Source organism: Carassius gibelio, chromosome A14, assembly GCF_023724105.1.
Source record: "Carassius gibelio isolate Cgi1373 ecotype wild population from Czech Republic chromosome A14, carGib1.2-hapl.c, whole genome shotgun sequence".
Taxonomy (NCBI): domain Eukaryota; kingdom Metazoa; phylum Chordata; class Actinopteri; order Cypriniformes; family Cyprinidae; genus Carassius; species Carassius gibelio.
Genome location: NC_068384.1, coordinates 1,646,732 through 1,668,751, shown reverse-complemented (window position 1 = coordinate 1,668,751; position 22,020 = coordinate 1,646,732). Strand labels below are relative to the sequence as shown.

Sequence of the window (22,020 nt, the reverse complement as noted above, 5' to 3'; positions counted from 1 at the left end):
ATCAGTGTAATAAAACACAGCCAGATTCACATTTGTCTGTCTCTGATAAAACTGAACATTTTTTAGAGGCTCTCACTGGACATTTCAGTTTGAAAGTGTCGTCAAACATACTAGAAGATGTGAAATATTTTACAGAAATGTCGACACAGGCAAGTTTTTCCAATGAGCTTGGGTTGCAATTCCATGCTTTACCAGCCATAACAATACTGGGCACTTGGGTTCAAAATGATTTGCTATGTGAATGACCCTTATTTGCATTAAAGATGTGTTGTGGGCTAATGCCGTGAGTTGACAAGTTTTAATTGCTTGGCTAATAATGTTGCATTGTGCCCCCCAGGACCACCATATTTAGGCCCTCAAAACCAAAGCTGACACTGTAAAGCATCTCTGACAAGTTGGTAGAAAATAACCAGTCATGATAGGCGTGTAACGAGCTTAATTTCCTACGGTGGTGTGGAAGTGAGAAATGTCATCATTTTATTGCTGCTGTTGTGAGGAGCAACCCGCTATTGTAGTCGCAGCCAGTGGGCCTGAAACCAAGGCTAATGATGTGTCCCTTTAAATCGCATTTTTCCAATCTAAGAATGATTTCATTGCCCTACACTTCAGCGCGTTGGGGGATGCAGTTATACGCCTGATGCAGACTAATTAGTTTGCCTATAATGACTCAGATTCCTGCTTGCATAATGTGAAATATGGTATGCTGTTAAATGCGACTCCTGTCAATTGAATTAACAAAGCAAATCTATATTAATCTTTGCTATTATAGTATTGCACAAGTGTGGAATACCCAGGTAACTTGTTACAAATCCTAATTTGGGTCATAAAGATACACTGTCACAAATTACACTGAGGTATCTGTAAATGTAATGGGATATGTTCATCTGAGACCTCTTTTTTTTTTTTTTTGCAAAGGAGTTTCTTTGATTTGTCAGTCAGGGGTGCATTTCCCGTACAACAATGTAACTCACTGATTAACCATCATAGTGGGTATGCATTATTGTGGAAACTAACTAGCCAGTCACGGTCACATCTCCGTTGTGAATTCAACAATTTAGGGCCGTTGTTAATGTTGTCACACGCATGTGGTGGAGTAATAACTTCTGCTAATTAACTGATTTGAGATCTCTGAGATGCTGCTGTATTGAAGATGGAACCTGATTACTAATGAACTATGGTTTCGGGAAACACTGAATTGCTGAACTATGTTGGTAACGACGGAACTTGCAACCATAGTTTGCTAACAATGCTTTCTGGAAATGCACCTCTGGCCTGTTTCTGCCATAGAATAAAAAAATAGAGGTAAGACGTAAATTCAGAATTTAGAGTTGACAAGACAGTTACCTTTATTATTATTTTTTATTCCATGGTGGAAACAAGTTTCCATAGGCCTGTAGGTTGCTTGCTTATGATACATACTTTTAATCATCTATGCATTAGCAAGAGTACATTAGGTCAGATCTGACATGGGTCTTATTGTATAAACATGCACACGAGCTGACTGATGCATAATCTTGGGTCTACATGGACTATTTTTGGAGTCGTAGTGGATAACGGAGACCTGCAGTGTCTCAGGGGAACACTTGCTCTGTTTCATGAATGAACAGAGACACGATGTGTATAAACAAAGCTCTAGTCTATGGACAGAGCGGCTAGCGGACAACGGGAAACTGAGGGAGCAGGAAATAGTGGGAAAGAGAGAAAGTAGGGGTGCGCAATAAATATCGTCCGATAATTAGGTGTGTGATTTCACATAGAGCAGCTGTTACCACACAGAGCCGTTGTTAACTGACTAGCTGCGCAAATAAACGCTGAGGATGAACATGGATTTGCGCAGCTAGTCAGTTAACAACGGCTCAGTGAAGTAACAGCTGCTCTATGTGAAATCACACACCTGATGGAATTTACCGCTGATTAGAGAACCTGCTTTACTGACGAGATAATTATCGGACGATATTTATCGCACACCCCTAAAAGAAAGAGAGATAAAATTAGGAGTATTAAATAGGGCTGTCGAGATGTAGTAGCATGTTTGCATACACTAACAATTAAAATAAATTGTAAAATGAAAACTGAAACCTATTTTTAAAAAAATATTAATATAAAAATAATTAGTAATAATAACTAATTTATTGTCTTTAAATTCAATGAAATTAAATTACATTTGGGGACATTTCTCAGCAAATATATTTTGATTAACATAAAATAATCAATCAAAGCAAAATAATAATAATAAAAAAAATGTTATTATTATTTTCATAAATAAATGTTTCTTAAATTTCATTTTGGACAGTCCTGCTATTAAAATAGGAGTGTAAGAGAGACAGAATAAAAGAGGTGAGAAGAAACGGATGATTCTGAAAGTGGGCAGCAGAAGCTTTGAATCTGGTGACGGTTAGATGGGGGCAGGTCAGGCTGCTACGTGGGCAGGATGTGGCCTAGTTCTCTGCAGTACTCGAGGTTCCTACCCCAGAGTGCTTTATATCTTAACAGTGTCGGCACCGTACAGGCCGTAACCCTGCAGCTCAGTGTAGCTGCTGTCTAAGGCGGTGCAGTGAAAGGCCTGAGCGGCCCGCGCAGACACCTTCATTCTGCGGGACTCTGTTCTGGACTTGTAGCAAAACTCCACCAGGGCCACCAGCATGGCTAGACCCAGACCGCCGATCAGAATGTAGAAGACCCCAGCCACATTGCTGAGGCTAAGAGCACTGGTCTTGTCCTAAAGGAGAAGGAACATTTTCTTAGATGAGAGTTACTTTATAAAGTGTTAACAAATTCACAGGGACAAAAACAACAGAAGCACTCCTACACATTACATATACACATTTATGCATTCATCCAAACATCTAAACATTTACATCAAATAAAGCTAAAGTGAGAACTATCTTGAGCAATGTTGCAAATGTAAAAAAAATACTGTGGCTCCAAAAGTAGCACTATAATCATTTGCTTAAAATGTTTCCTGATCCTACATGTCTTACATGAATATATCATGATTATTGATGACTATAAAAATTTAGTTTTTGCTGAAACAACTTTTTTTTTTGACTGCTGAACTGCTTAATGATATTCATAATGCAATATTTATTATGAAACATCCAATTATGTTAACTTATTTAACTAATATAAATAATATCATATTATGAATGAATACTATTATTAAATATTAATAATGTCATTTAACATTAATAATAAATACTATTGTAGTATTAACTAGAACATAAAATTATATTTATTGTGAATACCATTTAAATTTATATTATATAAAAATAACTAAATATTATTTTAATAATCTAAAAATGACTGGTTAATAATATAGGTTAAACACATGCTAAAATATGGCACAAATTGGACTAATTTAAAATGAGGAACATGCATTCATGCACTAACAAGGGCAGTCTGTGTTCACCTTCGACTCATTTAGCGCTTATTTAACCTGCTAGTTAGCATCTTCTCTAATTTACAAGCTATTAACAAACAATCACATACAGTGTCACAGCTGCAAAAAAACTATATTAATAGTTGGCACCCATGCAGCCCAGGTCATGAATCTAAGGAGATTTGGATTTGTACTTAATCAAAGGTAATATAATAACAGTCTAAGGAGCTTAATCGGTGTGCAACCGCTTCTATAATATAGCCACATAAGGTAAGTTTGGTGTCATCTGTGTGTGCCATGCAGGTGGGTTTGGGCTGTGGGGTGCTTGGTGACCGGGGCCTATGACAGCACAGACAGCTGTCCACTGGGTTTGCATCCAAATACATGCACACTCCAAGGGCAGACAGGAGGGAGAACACAGAGGCTGAGGACCACAAGGGAGGCTTGACTCTTACGGATAATCAGAGCAACATGACCAGTCTCTCTCCAGAGCTCCATTCAGAGCACCAGGCAATTTTAAACAAAATGAGTGTATCATGCAGTGACTCATCCAGTCTATAATAATGGCCTTTCTCTTCACGGCTCCTGGACTTAGACATACTATTATTTACACTTGAATTCAAATTTTTCATTAAATTGTATGGAATGTATGAATCTATTATAAACATACATCTAAAATCTGTAATTTATGACAGCACAACAATAATGGTCAGAAATGTTCTGAATAGTATACTAACATAATACCAGTTTAGTGCATAATATACATGTACACTACAAATATTAAGTAATTTATTAACGTTTTTTTTTTAAGAATTTAAAACTTTATTTATGTCAAGGATGGATTACATTTATCAGAAAAGTGACAGCTAATACCTTTACAGTATAATAATACTAAATATTTCTATCTTAAAAAGTTATTTTGAACTTTCTATTTTGAAAAAACTGATATAGTCATGATATTATATGCACAGTCCATGAATGTATCAGAGATTAGGATTATAATTGTATTTATTGATTGGTTATTATGGAAATATTCCCATATGCTACAGTTTAACTATTTACTTATTTTGTATTGTATTTACAATTATATTTCTATACAGAGGAAACGGGTAATGTGAGAGAATAAATGGACAGTTTTGCAATTGTTTGAAGCTCTTTGTTAATGCTTTGTATAAAAAAAAAAAAAAAAAAAAAAAAAAAAAATATATATATATATATATATATATATATATATATATATATATATATATATACACACATACAATTATATATTTTTATATACAATTATAAATATATACAATTTTTTTTTCTTATTATAAAATAACAAAATTTCTATAAAATAAAAAATGCAAGCTTCTACTACTAAAATATGTCCTCTGACATCCAAAATGAAAGAATACAACACTGGAGAGAGAGTAAGAGCCGCCCATGTCCAGATTCCTAACTGAACCTTCTGGAAGGTTACTGAGAGGGCTAAACTAAAGGGAACACAGCAGGACCAAATATGTGAACTGACCTTTCTTCCGGAGTCCTTGCTTCCACACTCCCCCTTATCGTACCACCATTTGTTTTTCAGTTTGTCTAAGACGGCTTGCTCACTGAGTTTCAACACCGCTAGGTTAACTGGGATTCTTCAACCAGGAAAATAACATAAATAACATTATCCATGTTATTTTATGTTATTCAGCACACATTAAACACATGCCCATAAATATATCATCTCAACTGTTCTGTTTCTTTTTCTTTTTTTAATTGACTGCACACATATCAGAAACATGTTGGTAGCTCATTGTAAAAGTGATATGGGTTAATACTCCATCTAGCAATGCTTCCTTGCTCCCTGCTGCAAGATGTGTATTATAATATCACTTTGGGTAACCGGCAGACCGCAAACACTCCACCTAGAATAATGTGAACGTGGTCAGCTATTACTGACCAGTTGCCATGATATGCCATCATTTGATCAAAATGTCTTTGCTATTTATTAATCAACTGAAATGTGTAAGTAGTAAGCTCAGTTTAGTCCAGATTGTTTTGGTCTGGAGTGTTTAGTCGGTGTGGGTTGCCGGTTACCCCCCCATGGTAGTAGTGGTGTTACCCGCTGGGTTTGTCACATTGGGGCTGACCTTGGAATCACCTCCTCCGCTGCCACACTCTCCCTTGTCGTACCACCATTTGTTTTTCAATTTGTCCAACAGGCCTTGTTCATTCAGTTTTAACACTGCCAGGTTTACTGGGTTTCTTGAAACGATAACGAAATAATATCTTGGTCAGTGTCAGCCCAGATAAACCATTTCAGAGACAGTGTGATGGGAAAGCAGACTCAGACTGGTTTGAACACAACAGCCACTGCTCTATGTAGGTTGGGATGTTAAATGTATGGCATTTGCAGTGGTTTTGTCCTGAGTCTGTATATCAAGTATGTTAACGTGTATTAATGGAAAGCAATGCTTTTGTTAGTGGCCTTTGTGAAAGACAGGTTTTATAAAGCCAGGAACAAGACTTCTTTAGATAGAGAAGGAGAAAAAAGATGTCCTTAGATATCCTTAGTGTTTACTGTCTGCTTTTGGCTCTTCCCTTTTGGTGACTGTAACAATGTGAATCGAAAACAACAGCCTGGAGACGTTAAAGAGGTAGTTCACCCCCGAATAAAAACGTACCCTTAAATGAAATTCTTTCTTTCTTTTCTTTCCTTGTTCTGTCAAATACAGAAGGAAGCAGAATGTTCACGCACACAGTGAATGTGGATGGTGACCAAGGACTGTGAAAAGCAGTTCATACTGAATGACTCTGCAGTATTTTCCAAGTCTTCAGAAGTCGTGCATTGTCACAAATCTTATTTGTTCAAATGGTTTGAACTACAGTTTCTTATTTGTTTAAAATGTGGATTTTAACAAGTTAATAAACAAGTTAATTTAACATATGGACTACATTTATAGAGATTTTTGTCTTTTTTGGATCTTAGTCACCATTTACTTTCATTGTTTTGAAAAAAGCAGAATGAACATTATACTAAAGTTGTATTAGCTTACACCAAAAGGGTTTGACCAACATAATACTAGATGATCCCAAAAGTTTTATTTTTGATTTTAATTCCCCTGCTCCAAATTACTAATCTGAGGAACCACATCTAAAGCATCTCTCTTTTCATCTCTTTTCAACTTCTTCTTCATCCTCGGGTCTTGAACACCACATACAGTTCGCAGGCACAAACGTACATCTCCTCACGACCCATGTAACCGTCTGCTGGCCGATCTGCGTCGTGAGCAAATGTCATCTGCAGCTCTGCATGTGTAGGAAAGTTATTCTCTGGCTTGATAAAACCCAAGAATTCTTTCCAATCCCAGAAGTACCAGACAGAAAGAAGTCAGAGAGTGTCTCAGGAATGAGGACAAAACGGCAACATTAAGTTTGATGAGCATTTGCTTCAGGAGGTGGCAGTGCTTTGGGTGAGATGTTTTTTATTGGCTAAACTCAGAGAATGGGCACAGATGGAAAGAGATAAAAGGGCACACACATCAATCTTTACTGATTTAAGGGATCAGTCAGAGATAAGACAATGAAAATGTGGAACAGCTGTCGAAATGCACCAAAACAACTGATTATTACTTCAGTCACTAAATTAACCTATAAAACAAAGTTCACAAGCTTAATTAACATCTTCTTGGTTAAGAAATTGTTCATTAAAGTCTAATGAGGCTAGCAGACCGTAACATATCAGATAGTGAGGTGTAAACATTATATCTGTTAAAGCTAAATTTACATTGCAATGTTTAATGCATAGATTTCACATCCAATTTTTTGTCATGCTGTTTAATTAAATAATAATATATGTTAAAAGTTGGTTGACAGTGTAAATACAGTCAAACATTCAGTGAATGTGCATAGAGAATTATAGTGTATTTTGACAACTGCACCACATGGTTAGTCCAGCATATCATAACTCAATCTAAATGTTAATATAGACACAATCTTGACATAATATTCTCAGTGTCTACCAATTTTGATAGAGAGAGTAGATTCTCCCATTGTCTTCTGTGTGATTAAATCACGCAGTAGATGCCCATATAGCATATACTGGTACATGTATGCGTCAGTACGGGAGTCGCTCTCTCTCAAAATCAGATATACACTGCACAGCTGGTGACTCACCAGACAGAGAAACACATTTATGAATTCATTTCCAAGCCTCTTACACTCTTGCTGTCACAGTAATGGCTAGCTAGTACTGAATTTAATTTGAGTCCTGCCCTAGGTGGCAAGATGGAAGTCAGTCATTTACATCTTGTATCCGATGTCTCTCTCCCACTCAATCCACGTTCTCCTCCAGTTCGCTTTGCCATAAGGTGACCCAAAAAAATCACTGTACAATTGCTATGAGGTCGTTTCCCCAAGGAGCTTATCTTATTAGAGAGAGATGGAGTTATTGAGGTTATTTCAACAGCTCCAAATTGCCCTTGCGAGGCCCTTTGCACGGCAATGAATGTAATATCATGTGGGCCATGGTGTATTAGTCAGATGGGTACGTTCAAGTACAATAAATGTGACGTTAAGGATGACGGCGTACAATTGAAATAACAACTGTTCACCTTGTATTGCAGAGAATATAAAAGAAACGCGTTAATGTCGACACTCATCTTCAGAAGTGGTTTGCATAAGAATAACAACTGACTGCCCAATTTCGCACATGTGCAAGTCAATCTGTGAGGGGAAAGCTTTTGTAATTTGTAATGAAGGAGGAGAGAAAGTGAAATTAGCATTTGGTAAACCTATAGCTTCAAAGAGCCTGTCATGAATAATGTCTGAGCCGTCTCAATGGGTTGTGCTGAGCGGCGCTGCTGTTTAATGAAAGGACGTGAACACACGTGTTTCCTAAAGAGCTTCTGAAGAGGGTGCATCATTTTCCTGCCGTTTCTTATGAAAGCACTTCTGGTGGAGTGTGCTGAAAACCCCTTCAAGCAACATGAGGTACGAGTGGGATTTTGAACAGCTCCACACACAAGTATGTACACCCACACAACAGCATGGTCTGTTATGGCAGAGGCTGCTTAGTACGGTACTTCTACCCTCGCCTCCTTCGATCCAATGATGACTTATTTAATGACGACACATATAACCATTAAAAAGTTCTTCAAAAAAGAGAAACCGGGCGATTTCACTGAACAGCGGCACCACTTTGGCAAAAACCTGCGTCCTATTAATAAACCATCCACAATCCAGGTGCTAACTGTGTTTTTGGTGCTGTGCACTAAGTAATTCTCAGCACAACATTTTTTTTAAATGTAAATTAAGCTTATTACAGAATGTGTCTTAATTGCAAAACTCATCTGAGTTTCAAAATGAATCAAATGATGGAGAAGAGCACATGTAGACTATGCAGTGTGCTCAAGCACACTTGGCATTTTAAAAGAGCTGATTTAGGGTTCTGGACTGCAGTGATGGAGTGGTGCTGTACACATTCAGTAAAGTACGCCGGATTGCATTAGTTTGCAGCTTCCTTCATAACCTAGTACTCAGAACTGGCTTGCAAGATTGAAAAATGCAAGATGAAAATAGATTACCCAGTTAGCCAAGGTGAGCATAACCCCTTTAGTACTGTATCCAGCCTCTACCACAACTGAACCACCAACAGATGTTATTTTCATAATAGTTAAATCCATACAGTTAGCATATATTGGACAGCTGGCTTTACCTGAGAGGGGATCCTTTGGGGGTGGCGATGCCATAACCTTTGGAGTCCAGGTTTCCTCCGACCTTCATAGTGTCACAAGGTTTGCGCTGCTCAATGTACTCGTTCATGGTGGACTCCAGAAGGTAGGCGTACTTCCCTTTGGATTTCCTCACCCGTATAACTCCTTCATCTGTGGTTTTCACAAACACTGAGGGGTCTGCAGATTTCATATAGGACCACATCTTCTCAAAGACTGCGATCTTTGACCTCTAAATGAGGAAAGGAAGTGAAATATCATACATTTACAAATATACTTTTATTTTAAGATAACACTTCATGGTTCCTCTTACTCTGAAGAACTCTTTGGTGGAGCCGGCATCTAGAGTCCCATAAGCAATCTCAGTCTGTTTGGCCAGATCCTCTGCACTCTCGATGGGTGACACCATCCTCTCTACTGTGAGAAAAGCAGCTAGGTTGGCTGTGTATGAGGAGATGATGATCAGAGTGAAGAACCACCACACACCACCCACGATACGGCCAGAGAGAGACCTGTGGAAACATGCAAGTGTATGTGAATGCGATTATACACATAGACAGCGGCCTCAATAAGTACACTTAAAACACAAGGGTTTACAGTATATTATAAAACCAAACCTCAAACCAAACAGCATTTATATCAAAGAAATATAGTATAGAATATGTACAGTGCAAAATTAAATATGTAAATCCGGTAGCACTTTATTTTACATTCCTGTTCCTCATGTACATACTATGTACTTATTATAGTAATTACAATAACTATGTAATAACTAGGTACTAACCCTGAACCTACCCCTAAACCTAACCCTACCCCATGTAGTTACCTTGTATTACCAGAACTTTCTTAGATAAATACATTGTAAGTACACTATAAGTACATTTTAGTACATGTACTGTAAAATAAAGTGCAACCGTAAATCCTTAGCAAATGTAAAAATGTACATACATTTTTCTAAGTGTACATTCAGCCATAACATGAACATAATTATCAGTTTATCAGCCATAATTTTATTCAGGATGAACTGAATATTTTGTATCTGTTCTGCTACAATAATTCAGAGAAACTAATGGAAATCTCATGCTCAAATGGAGATCCATTATGAATTTATCAGGTGAACTCATTCAAAAAATCTAATACCATTTAGTGGAGCACTGAAGATTTTCTACATCCTAACCATATATAACAAACCCTGGCCTGCGTGTTTGTGTAGCTTCTCCATGCACACGTTGATGCTTACAGTAGTTGGAGGTCTAGTCTGTTTGATACATTGCTCTCTGTCTCCACTCAGCTATAAACTCTTAGAGAAATGTGCTGAAACGAGATAAGGCCCATCACAGTGCAACTCACCAGCAGCGCATTAATCTCACTTTTAAAAAGTTGCCAGTATGTTAAATGAATATATGCATATTAATTGCCAGGGACTAATGGTGATGAGAGCACTCTGCTGCCACTGTAATTGCACTTTAACCAATAATGAAAAAAAAAATACTTGTCCAAATCCCCAAGGATGGGTCTCTCTCTCTGCTCAAGTGAGCTTATAAGTAGAGATGTTCCGATACCCTTTTTCTCTTCCCGATACCGATTCCGATACCTGGGCTCAGGGTATCGGCCGATACCGAGTACTGATCCGATACCTGGGTGTATATCTGTATATACAGCTGTATATACTACTAGCCCTGTGTAAATTGCTAGTATTTTTTTATGGTGTGCTTCAGACAGATCCCTCAATAAAACATGAACAAATACATGGTGAACTACTGTATTTATTACAGTATTTTTATTATCTAACATGAATTTGACAGTATTATTTATTTTCTTATGCAAAAAAGAACTTCAAATGCAGCCAAAAATCTAACACCGCAAACTAAAAAAGGTATTTAAGTTTTACAATATAACTGTATAAAAAAACTGCAACAAATAAGTCTAGGAATATAAAAAAAGATCTATTAATCAGATAATCTCTAACAAGTAAAAAACAAGTAAAAAACAAGCAACCATCTAGGCATAATTATTATTATTATAGAGATGTATTATTATTACTGTAGGCTACAACAGTAGCTTTATATATTGTCAATTTACTCATGTAAACCAAACATTTATTTTAATGGGCTGCCATGAAGATCTTTGAGTGTCTGTGTTTATGATATGACAGTATTCTCAAATGAAACGGTAAATTCTCATGAAGTGACGGTTTATGCGTTCGTGTCCTCATGACACACAGCAGAGACTACAAAACAGCGAGCTCTCGCGCATCTGTGCCAGTCACCCACAGAGATGTAGATTTTGCGGGAGTAATATTTAAATAGTATTTTGCAGTTTAATATTCACAGACACTAGTATATATTCGGCTACTGTCTGGAGCCCTGCGTTTTGACTTACACGGAAGCGACTGAACGCAGTTGCCGGTACTGAATATACTCGAGAGTCTGTAACTACCGGTACTACAGAGACATACTGCTAACCACTGATCTATAATATAGTAGCGGCTTCACTGTCTTTTGGCAGTTTAGAATGTGATGAGTGATCCAGTCATATATAGATAAGGGCTGCTAACGCGTTTTCATTTCTTCTTCGCTGCTCTAAACAGGGGTTGCTTGTGGCAACACAGCACAACTTCCTGTGTTTTCAATGCATTTTGAGCAGCGAAGAAGAACCGTGCAGCGGTTAGGCAAAGCTTGCGGTCATAACTAGGTCTTTTTTAAGAAAATGGTATCGGATCGGTATATGGGTTCATGTACTCGCCGATGCCGATGCCAGAATTTGTTGTGGTATCGGAGATATTTCCGATACTAGTATCGGAATCGGAACAACTCTACTTATAAGCAGCACACAACAGAGTAGTGGTTCGATATGTGTGGTGGAACAGGAAAAGCTGCTCAGATAAAACACATAAAAACAAAAACAAATGCACGGTTTAATAATTTAGGCAGAATCAGATTGCGATAAACCTGTGAACCCTGCGAATGTGCGGCGATTGTCAAAAGAGTGAATAAATGTGTATTTAAGAGAAAGAGCATTACGACAAATGTATTTTATTCTTCAAGAGCTGGATCGAGATATCTCCGGTCACAAATTCCAATTTCACAAGGTTCAAAAAAAGGAAGAACAATTTCACCCCCGGCCATATCCTGAATCCAGAACACCATGAAACAAGAATACTTTTTAAACATCTCTCAGTTTCTGCCAGACCTTCGGGATGGGCTCTAATCCTATGACCTGAATGAAGCTCAGGCAAGCATACGAGATCAGTTTAACATCTCCGAGGGAGTTCTAGAAGGTCTATCTGCAGGATTAGAAGGCATAAACAAAACCAATGCTGCTCTCCCCTGAGTTCCTGGCAGCCGGGCGGCATAATCTTCTCTCTCTGCTGGAGTAAAGACCAGGGTTAACCATGGTGAATCTACCTTGACAGAGGGTGTCCAGGATAGTCAACAGGTCTATTGAGATTGATTTTAAAACCTGAGACTCTCATTCATGTCTATTTTTCATTTCCATTCCCTCTCATTGTCTGAAATGTGTTTACAAATATAGCTGTACACAGAAAGCTATGTAAGCACATAGTGTAGGGATGGGATGGGATATTTATTCTCTGAATGGTTTAGTACACAGCAGTATTATAATGTAATGATGCTGGTAAATCAATATTCAGCGTGACCAAGCTGCACCATAAAAAAGATTCATGACAGGACGTGCCGAAGTGCCTTCACCAGCGAAACTGGTCTGATGAAGATGCTGATGTGTTGTGTCTGCTGTTTATTCAGCCTCATAATTCATATGAGCTAATTACCCATACATATTCTGACAAATACAGTGTGCAATATTTACAACCACCAAGTAACAAAATAATCAAAAGAGAAAGCATACTGAAGTACATTTGTTTTTAGAATATAATATGGACGATTCAATACTAAATGATGTCTTTGATTAGTAATTTCAGTATTATGATTTAATTACTAGATATTTGAAACACTGGAGAATGCTGCACAAAATAGGCTAAATGTGACGCATCTTAAACTTGCTTTACACTGACAAAAGATGAAATAAAATAGATGGAAAAGCTATTTAAAAAAATAGTTTAACTATTTTATTAGAGATGAAAAACATTCAAATATTAGACATTTAGATTTTGTAACTAAAGAAAAACAGTTTTAAGCTAAGGCAATTAAAGCTAAATTAAAGCTAAATTTGTATATTAAAAAAAAAAGACATTATAATTATTAAAACAATGTTAAATTAGAATGAAAACTGAAATGCATAATCTTAATAAATACTACAATAGTATATAAATGATACTAAAATAACATTGGGAACTATAAACTCATGTTAAAACTCGTGACGTTACACGATGATTAAAAGATTAGAACTAAAATATATGTATTTAAGCATTCCTATTTTAATGCAAATATAAAATTGTCTTGATTACAGAAGCACATTTATACAGAGAAAAGCTTTGCTTGGCCATAATGCAAATAAGAAAATGTAATCGACAGTGTAAAAAAACAAAAACAGCTTTAAGCTCAGGCAGAAGCCTTTGCCAATTGGCAATATCAGGAGAATAAATGAAAACACAATTAATGCATGGTAATCCTTATATAGCCGGTGCCCACTAAAGTGCATTTAAAGCAAACCAGTTAATCACCTAATTAATATTCATGAGCCAAGCTAATAATGTTTATGTTTCCCTCCCAGTTTTCAGATCATTCTTAAACCCATGCAAAACATCAGAGGGCTGTGAAAGTCAAACTCTGAAAATACAACACAGGCAAAATGTGTCCTAGAGGCTTGGGCACCAGAAATTCAAAGCTGGCGGAGGGAATTGCAGCTCACATCTCTGATGTTGTTTGACAGCTTTCGCCGGGCAACGTTTGAGCGGTGTGAAGCTGACACACTGATCTCATTCCTGGTCACATGTCAAAATCTCACCGTGCTTAAATCCACAACGCCGCTCCCTCTTCCTCACGAGGTCAGTATTTACGATCTGCATGTATGGAATGAGACGATTATGCAAATGCCGTTTACAGCAAACGACTGCAATTAAATGAGAGAAAAACTGTGAGAGGTTTCACAAATGTCTGCACAATACGCTCTTTTCTCAAGCTCTGTATGAAGCTGCTGTGGTTTATTTGTGCACTTTTAATTCTATAAATCTCACAGATCTTTATAAAACACGCTTAGCTCAGAGTCTCGTATTTAGACAGATGTGTAAATGTAAAACTGCCCTCCTGTGCTATATAAATTATAGCCATGATTTTCTGCAATGCCCTGTTCAAAATAAGGTGGCACAGATATCGACTCACAATATGCAACAAACCCAGCATTAGACACAGTATGCATCTACAAAACACAAATCACACTGTGAGCTGTGCCACTCCAGAGGAAACACCCATGTCTTTCAGTGTTGCCATGGCAGCATTCTCTTCTCTCCAAACAGGCAGCTAAGATGGGTTTGTCACCAAGCAGCTTGTCCGTCAACGCTGAACTGACTGAACGCTGTCTATGGCCAGCATGCTTCTGTGCAGCATGGAGAAGCTCACTGTTTGTCCGCTGTGTTTTCTCTTTTCATCAGTCTCCGTCATTGAATTGAATATCTGTTTCTCCATCTCTGAACTGTCTCTACCAAAGTCCCACACAGAAATGCTTTTTTTACTGGTGAGAATTTGAAACAGATAAATATACTGAATAACATGTCGGTAACACTTTAAAAATAAGGTCTCATTTTTATTAATATTGATAAACGTTGATAAACATTAATTAACTAAATATCAGCTACATATATATATACAGATTCAGAGAATTTATTAACTTTTGTTAATGTTAGCTACTAAAAATGCAATTGTAAACTGTTAATGTTAGTTGAGTGCAATGACAAGATTAACAACTTTTGATTTAAAGCCACACAAATGGGAAATCAAAAATTACCTGTATTACAGTGTATGATGTAGCTGTCCATCTGTGTAAACAATGTGCAAAGTTATTAAACCAAAAAGTACACGATTTATAAAGTTATTGGCTTCTAAAGTAAGGAGTCGACTCTGAATTGCTGAAACGAGTTGTTATAGATTTCAAATCTTTTGCCCATCTCTATGTACGTCACTAGAAACACTTTGCATAATAATCTCCGCCTACCGTCTTGAGAGAAACGGAACTCTGACCTGCCCCACCCCCCCACACAGATGCTCTGGTTGGTGTGATAGCATCATGTCGAGGAGACAGTGTGTTTTTAATTGTAAAGGCAAGTTTGTTTTATTTTCACTGCCAAAGAATGAAGATCTGAAGAACCAATGGCTAAAATTCATTTTCACCACAATACCAGAGCAGTACAACAAATCCCTTTTGTTGTGTTCACAACATTTCACTGATGACTGCTTTTCTAATACAGTACAGCGGGATTTTCAAAGCATTTGGCCATAAAAGAGGGTTCATTACCAACTTTATTTAAAACAACAAGCATCTCCGAATCACAACGTGAAGTATGATTATGAAGTTATGTGTCTGTTTTCTCCCGAGCGTCTTATCAGTATGTGTGCTGTCTGCAGCCTGTCTGCGCTGATCGTCATGTACAAACAGGTCATTAAAATGAAGTGTAACTCCGTGAATACTCAACGATGAGACATGAGAGGGATATCTATAGAAAGCTTGACATGTCTTCTTTAAAACTAAACAAGTGCTGCCGAAATCAGATATTCTGTGTTAAAGTAATCCATATGAAAACAACGCGATGTCTGTTTTTCATGTCTCCCTTCATTATATCTAATGTGACCACGCCTGAACGCGCTATTCAGATTCAAACTGAAGCGTGCGGCTTGAATACACACACACAGAAGAAAAAGCAGCGAGACTGTTCAAGTTTTTTATTTTACTGTTTGCTTCGCGGTGAGAGGAATAAGACATAATTCACCCCAAACAGATGCTAACGCATAGTTTACCGTGGAGGTGTGTGCGGAACAACCAATCAAAACTGACTATGTTAGTTGACCAATCAGAACACAGTATGCTACCGAAAGGTGGGGTTTAAGGAAACTGAATCTTTTGAACAGCTTTGCGCGAACCGTTTGGGGATCTCTGAGAATTTAGGTAATTTTAAAATGATATTTTGACAAAATGACAATGTTTTTTTAACCTTGGATGGATTTAAACATAATGTACAGGACTTATAAACAGTGATAGGAAGCTTAGAATTTTCATCTTACTGGCTCTTTAAAAAACAAAGAAAAAAAAGGAATGTATTTCTATTAAGAAATACACAAATAAAAAAGGTAGGCTCATTCATAATTATATGGTCTCTATAAAATTTGTTTATTGTTTTTCTCACGTCCTGTTTTATTGTTACTAAAATCAGTTTTTTCACAAGTTTTTTTTTTGTTTGTTTTATAAAAAAAGTCATACAGGTTTGGTACAGCATGAGGTTGAGTAAATCATTTTTTTAATGGAGTATCCCTTTAAGACGGTCTATTGTGTAATATTTGATAAATATCATACGAGTAAGAGTGCAGGATCAACCATTGTGAAAATATACGTTTCCGAAGGTAGAATGTTTCATAAAGTTATACATTTTGGGAATGTTTTCATGTAATTTCTGTTATTTTATTAACCGAAAGAAGATCATAGCGCAGGAAGACAGTTATTTCGTTGGAAATAAATGAGCTGATGTGAGGCAGATCATGAGCGCTTTAGTAAATATGCAAAACACTGGACACTGACTCTGAAAGTTTCTCTAAATAACTAATAAGGGATGTAACTCCTCAGAGGAAACGCAGTGAGAACTGCAAAACAAAGTCTAAGTGGAGTCCTCTAGGGACTGCTTCACTGAAGATAATTAAAAAGAAAACTGTTGCTGCTCCTGTTCTTATGTACATTCTCTCTCTTCAAGGGGGCCTGTTGCACAATGCAGTTAGAAAAAACAGACCTCATCCAACTTTTATCTTCTCCTAAAAAGCTTGTCTTGACAGTATCTTTTAATTCTGTCTTTATTGGTCTTTGACTATGATACAGTTAGCTAAAAGCAACACTAAGAAGGAAAGACAGTGATTTTAAGAGTTTGAATGAAACATCAAAGAAACCAAGTACCACAGAAGCATGGATATTACTAAAATGACATGCTGAACTTAAACATCAATCTGCATTGCCAAACAAATATAATTGTTGTCATAATTGATATAATGTGTGGGGAAATATTTAACTACTTCTGAATCATTTCAGTATTTCATACAATATTTTACAAATCATTATTAAATTTTTTTGGATAGTTTGAAGCATCTAAAGTGACGTTTAGGACATAATATATATATTTTTTTTTTAAAGCGAATGTAATTCTATTGAACATTATAATTAAAGAATCCTTATAAAAAGTATCACAAGTTTCCACAAATATTAAGCAGTGAAACTGTTTTCAACATTGATTATACAAAATGTTTTCAAGCAACAAATCAGCAAGACTGGAGTAATGAAGCTGAAAAAAATCAGCTTTGATGTTTAGATTTCATATATGTAGGTAAATATGTCAAGTGAGCACAGAAATACACAAAAACCAGCTCAAAATGACGAGTAGAGCAATATTTTATCCTCAACAAACTAAATCAGTGTAGCAGGTGTGTTGTGGGCCACTAAAGTGCGGTTGTGTGTGTTCGTGTGATGACACAAAAGGACTTTTGATGTGCCATTGTTGGCAGGGTGCTGGAGGTATGGAAAGGAGCCATCATCAGTGTAACGGGATCCATCAACCACTCAACTACTAGATGTGTTCTGCTCAAAGTACAGATCACCTGAACTGACCTGCTGTGTGCTTCTGGAACATAGAAGGACAAAAAGAGCCAAGCAAAGACTAAATGGACAGGAGTGATGGAGGTACTGCAGAGCTTAGAAGAGCGAATCAAGCATGACACAAGGGACAATGTGAGTGGGAGCAGGTTATTCCATTGTGGGACTATGGGGGATTCCTGCCAGAGTCTATGAACCATGAAGTGACTGGAAAGATTTAGAAAAGAACATAACGTACATGTGTTGATCTAAAATAATTAACAGGCACACTTAAAAGGATACTCCACCCTAAAATTAAAATTTTGAATGACTTAACCCCATGTCGTTCCGACACTGTTATTTATTTGGCAGTCTATGGGGCAGTCTCAAGCCTCCAAGTTTTCATCCAAAATATCTTAAATTCTGTTCCGATGATGAACAGAGCTTTTACGGGTTTGGAACGACATGGGGTTAAGTGATTAATGGCAAAATTTTCCTTTTGGGGTGGAGTAACCTTTTAAATTTCATAACAAGTGCTGACAATCATAGTTCCTGTGCGACTTTGCTACAAAAGATTTATATTTCAAACAAATATGGTTCTTTTGAACATATTCTTCAAAGAATACTGAAAAACGGTCATGGTTTACATAAAAATAAATAGTATGCTGCACAGATGTTTTCAAAATGTATAATAAAAATAAATGTTTTTAATCCCAAAATAAGCATATCAAAATGATTTCTGAAGGATCATGTGACACTGAAGACTGGAGTAATGGCTGCTGTAAATTTAGCTTTGCGTCAGAGAAATAAATAACATTTTTAAATATACAGTTATTTTAAACTGTAATAATATTTCACAATACTAGGTTTTTCTGTATCTTTTTTTTTTCCAAATAAATGCAGCCTTGGAGAGCATATATATATTTAAAGCTCTTTATTGCTTTCTTGTTTATTTCTTATAAGTAGAAATAAATGAAAAAGAATAGGGAATGCTAGTGTTAGAGGGTCAATTAAAAAAATAAGCAAGTCAATAGAAAAGAAAAAATAATAGATAATCCTTGTGTTAGAAGGTCATTATTTATAAAAAAAAAAAAAAAAAAAAAAGTAGAAAGAATAGAGAGTCAAAAGAAGACGAAAGAGATGTGTTTTCAGCTGTTTCTTAAAATGAATAATGACTGAAAATCAACCAATGGCAACAGTTTAAAAGTAGCCTAAATCTGTGAAAAAAAAACACGTACTTGGCAACCCTGCATCCAACGACCTGACTGAATTATTTTAGATTTGACTGATCTCAGGTCAAGAATAAGGAGAGATGACTAGCAAGACCATGCTGGAGCATTTGTTGCTTAACTGATCCTAAACTCATTGACAAATATCTGATCTTGTAATTTGTGCTCCCTTAACACAGAGTGCGTGTGATTGTGAGATAGAAAGTGAAAGTGAAAGAGAAATGTACTCATTCAAAAGAGATTTAAATACTCAGCATCTGATGCATCAAAATTATATACAATATTAAAATGTTTAAAGGAATGGACACGAAAATTGCAGGAGTATGGTCAGAAATTCAGTGGGAGCAGTATGGAGTTAGAAATGTGTCTTTATTGCATGCGAGAAAATAAAAGATCTGAGAGAAAAAACAAAGTTTGAGAGAAAAAGTTATCACACTGATAGCAAAAAAACATTTCATGAGGGAAAAAAGAATATTTGAGAGAAAAAGTTTTCATGCCAATAGCAAAAAATAATAATATTTGAGACTAAAAAAAGTTTTGAGAGAAAGTATTTTCTCATAGAACATAAAAAAATATACATTTGAAATTTTTAAAATTATTTATGAGAAAAAAAATCTCTCAAAATACTTTGAAAAAAAAAACTCAAATATATATTTTTTGCTATCAGTGTGAAAATATTTTCTCAAAAAAAAAAAGTGTTTTTCTCGAAACGCTTTTCTTTGCTCTTGATGCAATTTCTTGCTCTCGTGTCAGGATTTTGCTTTCACTGTGAGAATTGTGTCATGGGCGGGGCCACGTTCCTATTGGCCAGTCGGGTGAGCATCGTCTTGTCTTGGGAGTCGAACTGAATCATTACACCATTGTTCGGTTCACCTGCATAGATGCCGCCTCTGCCTTATGGCTAGTTAAATTGAGCACGGACATATGACACTCCAATGTTTGGGTAAGATGATGACACACAGCTGGCTGAGCAAGTTCAGTATCACTGAAGATTAAACATTAAAAAAATAGCACTCATATTCATGAATAAATGTGTATTATATTATTTGCTTGCTAATCGCTAGTAAAGCTAACCAGCCATCATGCTAGGTAAACTTGCAAACTCACCTGGTTTATACTATGTTTAAATCAAATGCCAAATTAATGTTTTGATTTAGATAGTTTCACACCTTATTTAGCGAGTAGTGAGCTAGTTTCTACCTTTGCACTTGCTAGCCTCAAAGCACCTGAAGAGTAACTGCTTGTTCATACAACCTCCCGTACAACTTTCAACTAACGTTAGTATGCATGGAAGGTGGCAACCCTACAACTAGCTAACATTAGACAGTGATTTATAAACCGTTTGAAAGATTTAAAAGAAAAAATAATTACCATGACAGTACAGGCACAAACATATTTGTGGGTTGCTAATGTAAGAGTTAGTTCTAGACCTGCAATTTACCTTGTCAGCTCTAGACCTCGGCTAGATGGTAAAAAATATTTAGAATAAGCCCGTGTAGCTGAGTTTGTGAACTATACATGCAGTGTAGCTAAACATGTAGTGCAACAACCATACAAAGACTATTTTAAACAAAACTAGGTGGGACACTTTCAAACGGTATATCAATCACTGCTCACTCACTACTCACTAAATAAGGCGTGAAACTATCTAAATCAAAACATTAATTTGGCATTTGATTTAAACATAGTATAAACCAGGTGAGTTTGCAAGTTTACCTAGCATGATGGCTGGTTAGCTTTACTAGCGATTAGCAAGCAAATAATATAATAGACATTCATTCATGAATATGAGTGCTATTTTTTAATGTTTAATCTTCAGTGATACTGAACTTGCTCAGCCAGCTGTGTGTCATCATCTTACCCAAACATTTGAGTGTCCGTGCTCAACTTAACTAGCCATAAGGCAGAGGCGGCATCTATGCAGGTGAACCGAACAATGGTGTAATGATTCAGTTCGACTCCCAAGACAAGACGATGCTCACCCGACTGGCCAATAGGAACGTGGCCCCGCCCATGACACAATTCTCACAGTGAAAGCAAAATCCTGACACGAGAGCAAGAAATTGCATCGAGCAAAGAAAAGCATTTCGAGAGAAACACTTTTTTTTTTTAGAGAAAATATTTTCACACTGATAGCAAAAAATATATATTTGAGAGTTTTTTTCAAAGTATTTTGAGAGAGATTTTTTTTCTCAGAACAATGTAAACAATTTCAAATGTATATTTTTTTATGTTCTATGAGAAAATACTTTCTCTCAAAACTTTTTTTTAGTCTCAAATATTATTTTTTTTTGCTATTGGCATGAAAACCTTTTCTCTCGAATATTCTTTTTTCTCTCATGAAATGTTTTTTTGCTATCAGTGCGATAACTTTTTCTCTCAAACTTTTTTTTTTCTCTCAGATCTTTTATTTTCTCGCATGTAATAAAGAACCAAAACTCACTCCATAGAGCAGGATTAAGAAAACACCCTAATCCTGGACATTTTGGGCGATTAAGAAATCCCATCCAGATAGATTTGTTAGGTCCAAAAAGAAGACATGTCCAGGAAAAAGAGGACGTATGGTCACCCTTAATATATGTCTTTACTGTGTATATTTGTATATACATATAAATAAATGTAAGAGATATAATGTATATAGATATATTCATATCTATATATGATTTATATCATACATAAATATATATACATATATATTACATATTTCTTATTTCAAATGTATTATGTAAACACAAACTTTTATTTTGGATGGGATTAATCAAGTTGACAGCACTAGTACACACACACACACACACACACACACACATATACACATATATACATATATATACTCTCTCTCTCTGTCACGGTAGGAAATCCAGTGTTTCCTCCGTGTCATGTTTTGTGATTGTTTTTGTACTTACGTTGTCTCCATGTGCTCGTTTAGTTGATTGTCATCACCTGGGTGTTGATTGTCTCGCTCCAG

General features: G+C 36.3%; 1 protein-coding gene across 5 annotated transcripts in view; it reads right to left on the bottom strand.

Annotated features, from left to right (window-relative positions):
* LOC128027189 (glutamate receptor 1-like) overlaps window positions 1-22,020 on the bottom strand; it is a 73,166-nt gene that overhangs the window by 3,848 nt on the left and 47,298 nt on the right. Inside the window, exons 12-16 of one of the 5 annotated variants that reach the window (XR_008186650.1) lie at window positions 9,401-9,599; window positions 9,072-9,319; window positions 5,506-5,620; window positions 4,896-5,010; window positions 2,688-2,719 (exon numbers count right to left, since the gene is read on the bottom strand). Coding sequence is in view for 4 of the 5 variants with exons in the window: in XM_052614529.1 (XP_052470489.1) it covers window positions 2,480-2,719; window positions 4,896-5,010; window positions 9,072-9,319; window positions 9,401-9,599 (802 nt within the window). In the remaining variant the exon portion in view is untranslated. Of the gene's footprint in view, window positions 1-2,468; window positions 2,720-4,895; window positions 5,011-5,505; window positions 5,621-9,071; window positions 9,320-9,400; window positions 9,600-22,020 lie in introns of those variants that run through there. The other 4 variants (XM_052614529.1, XM_052614528.1, XM_052614527.1 and 1 more) reach the window with 4 other exon arrangements.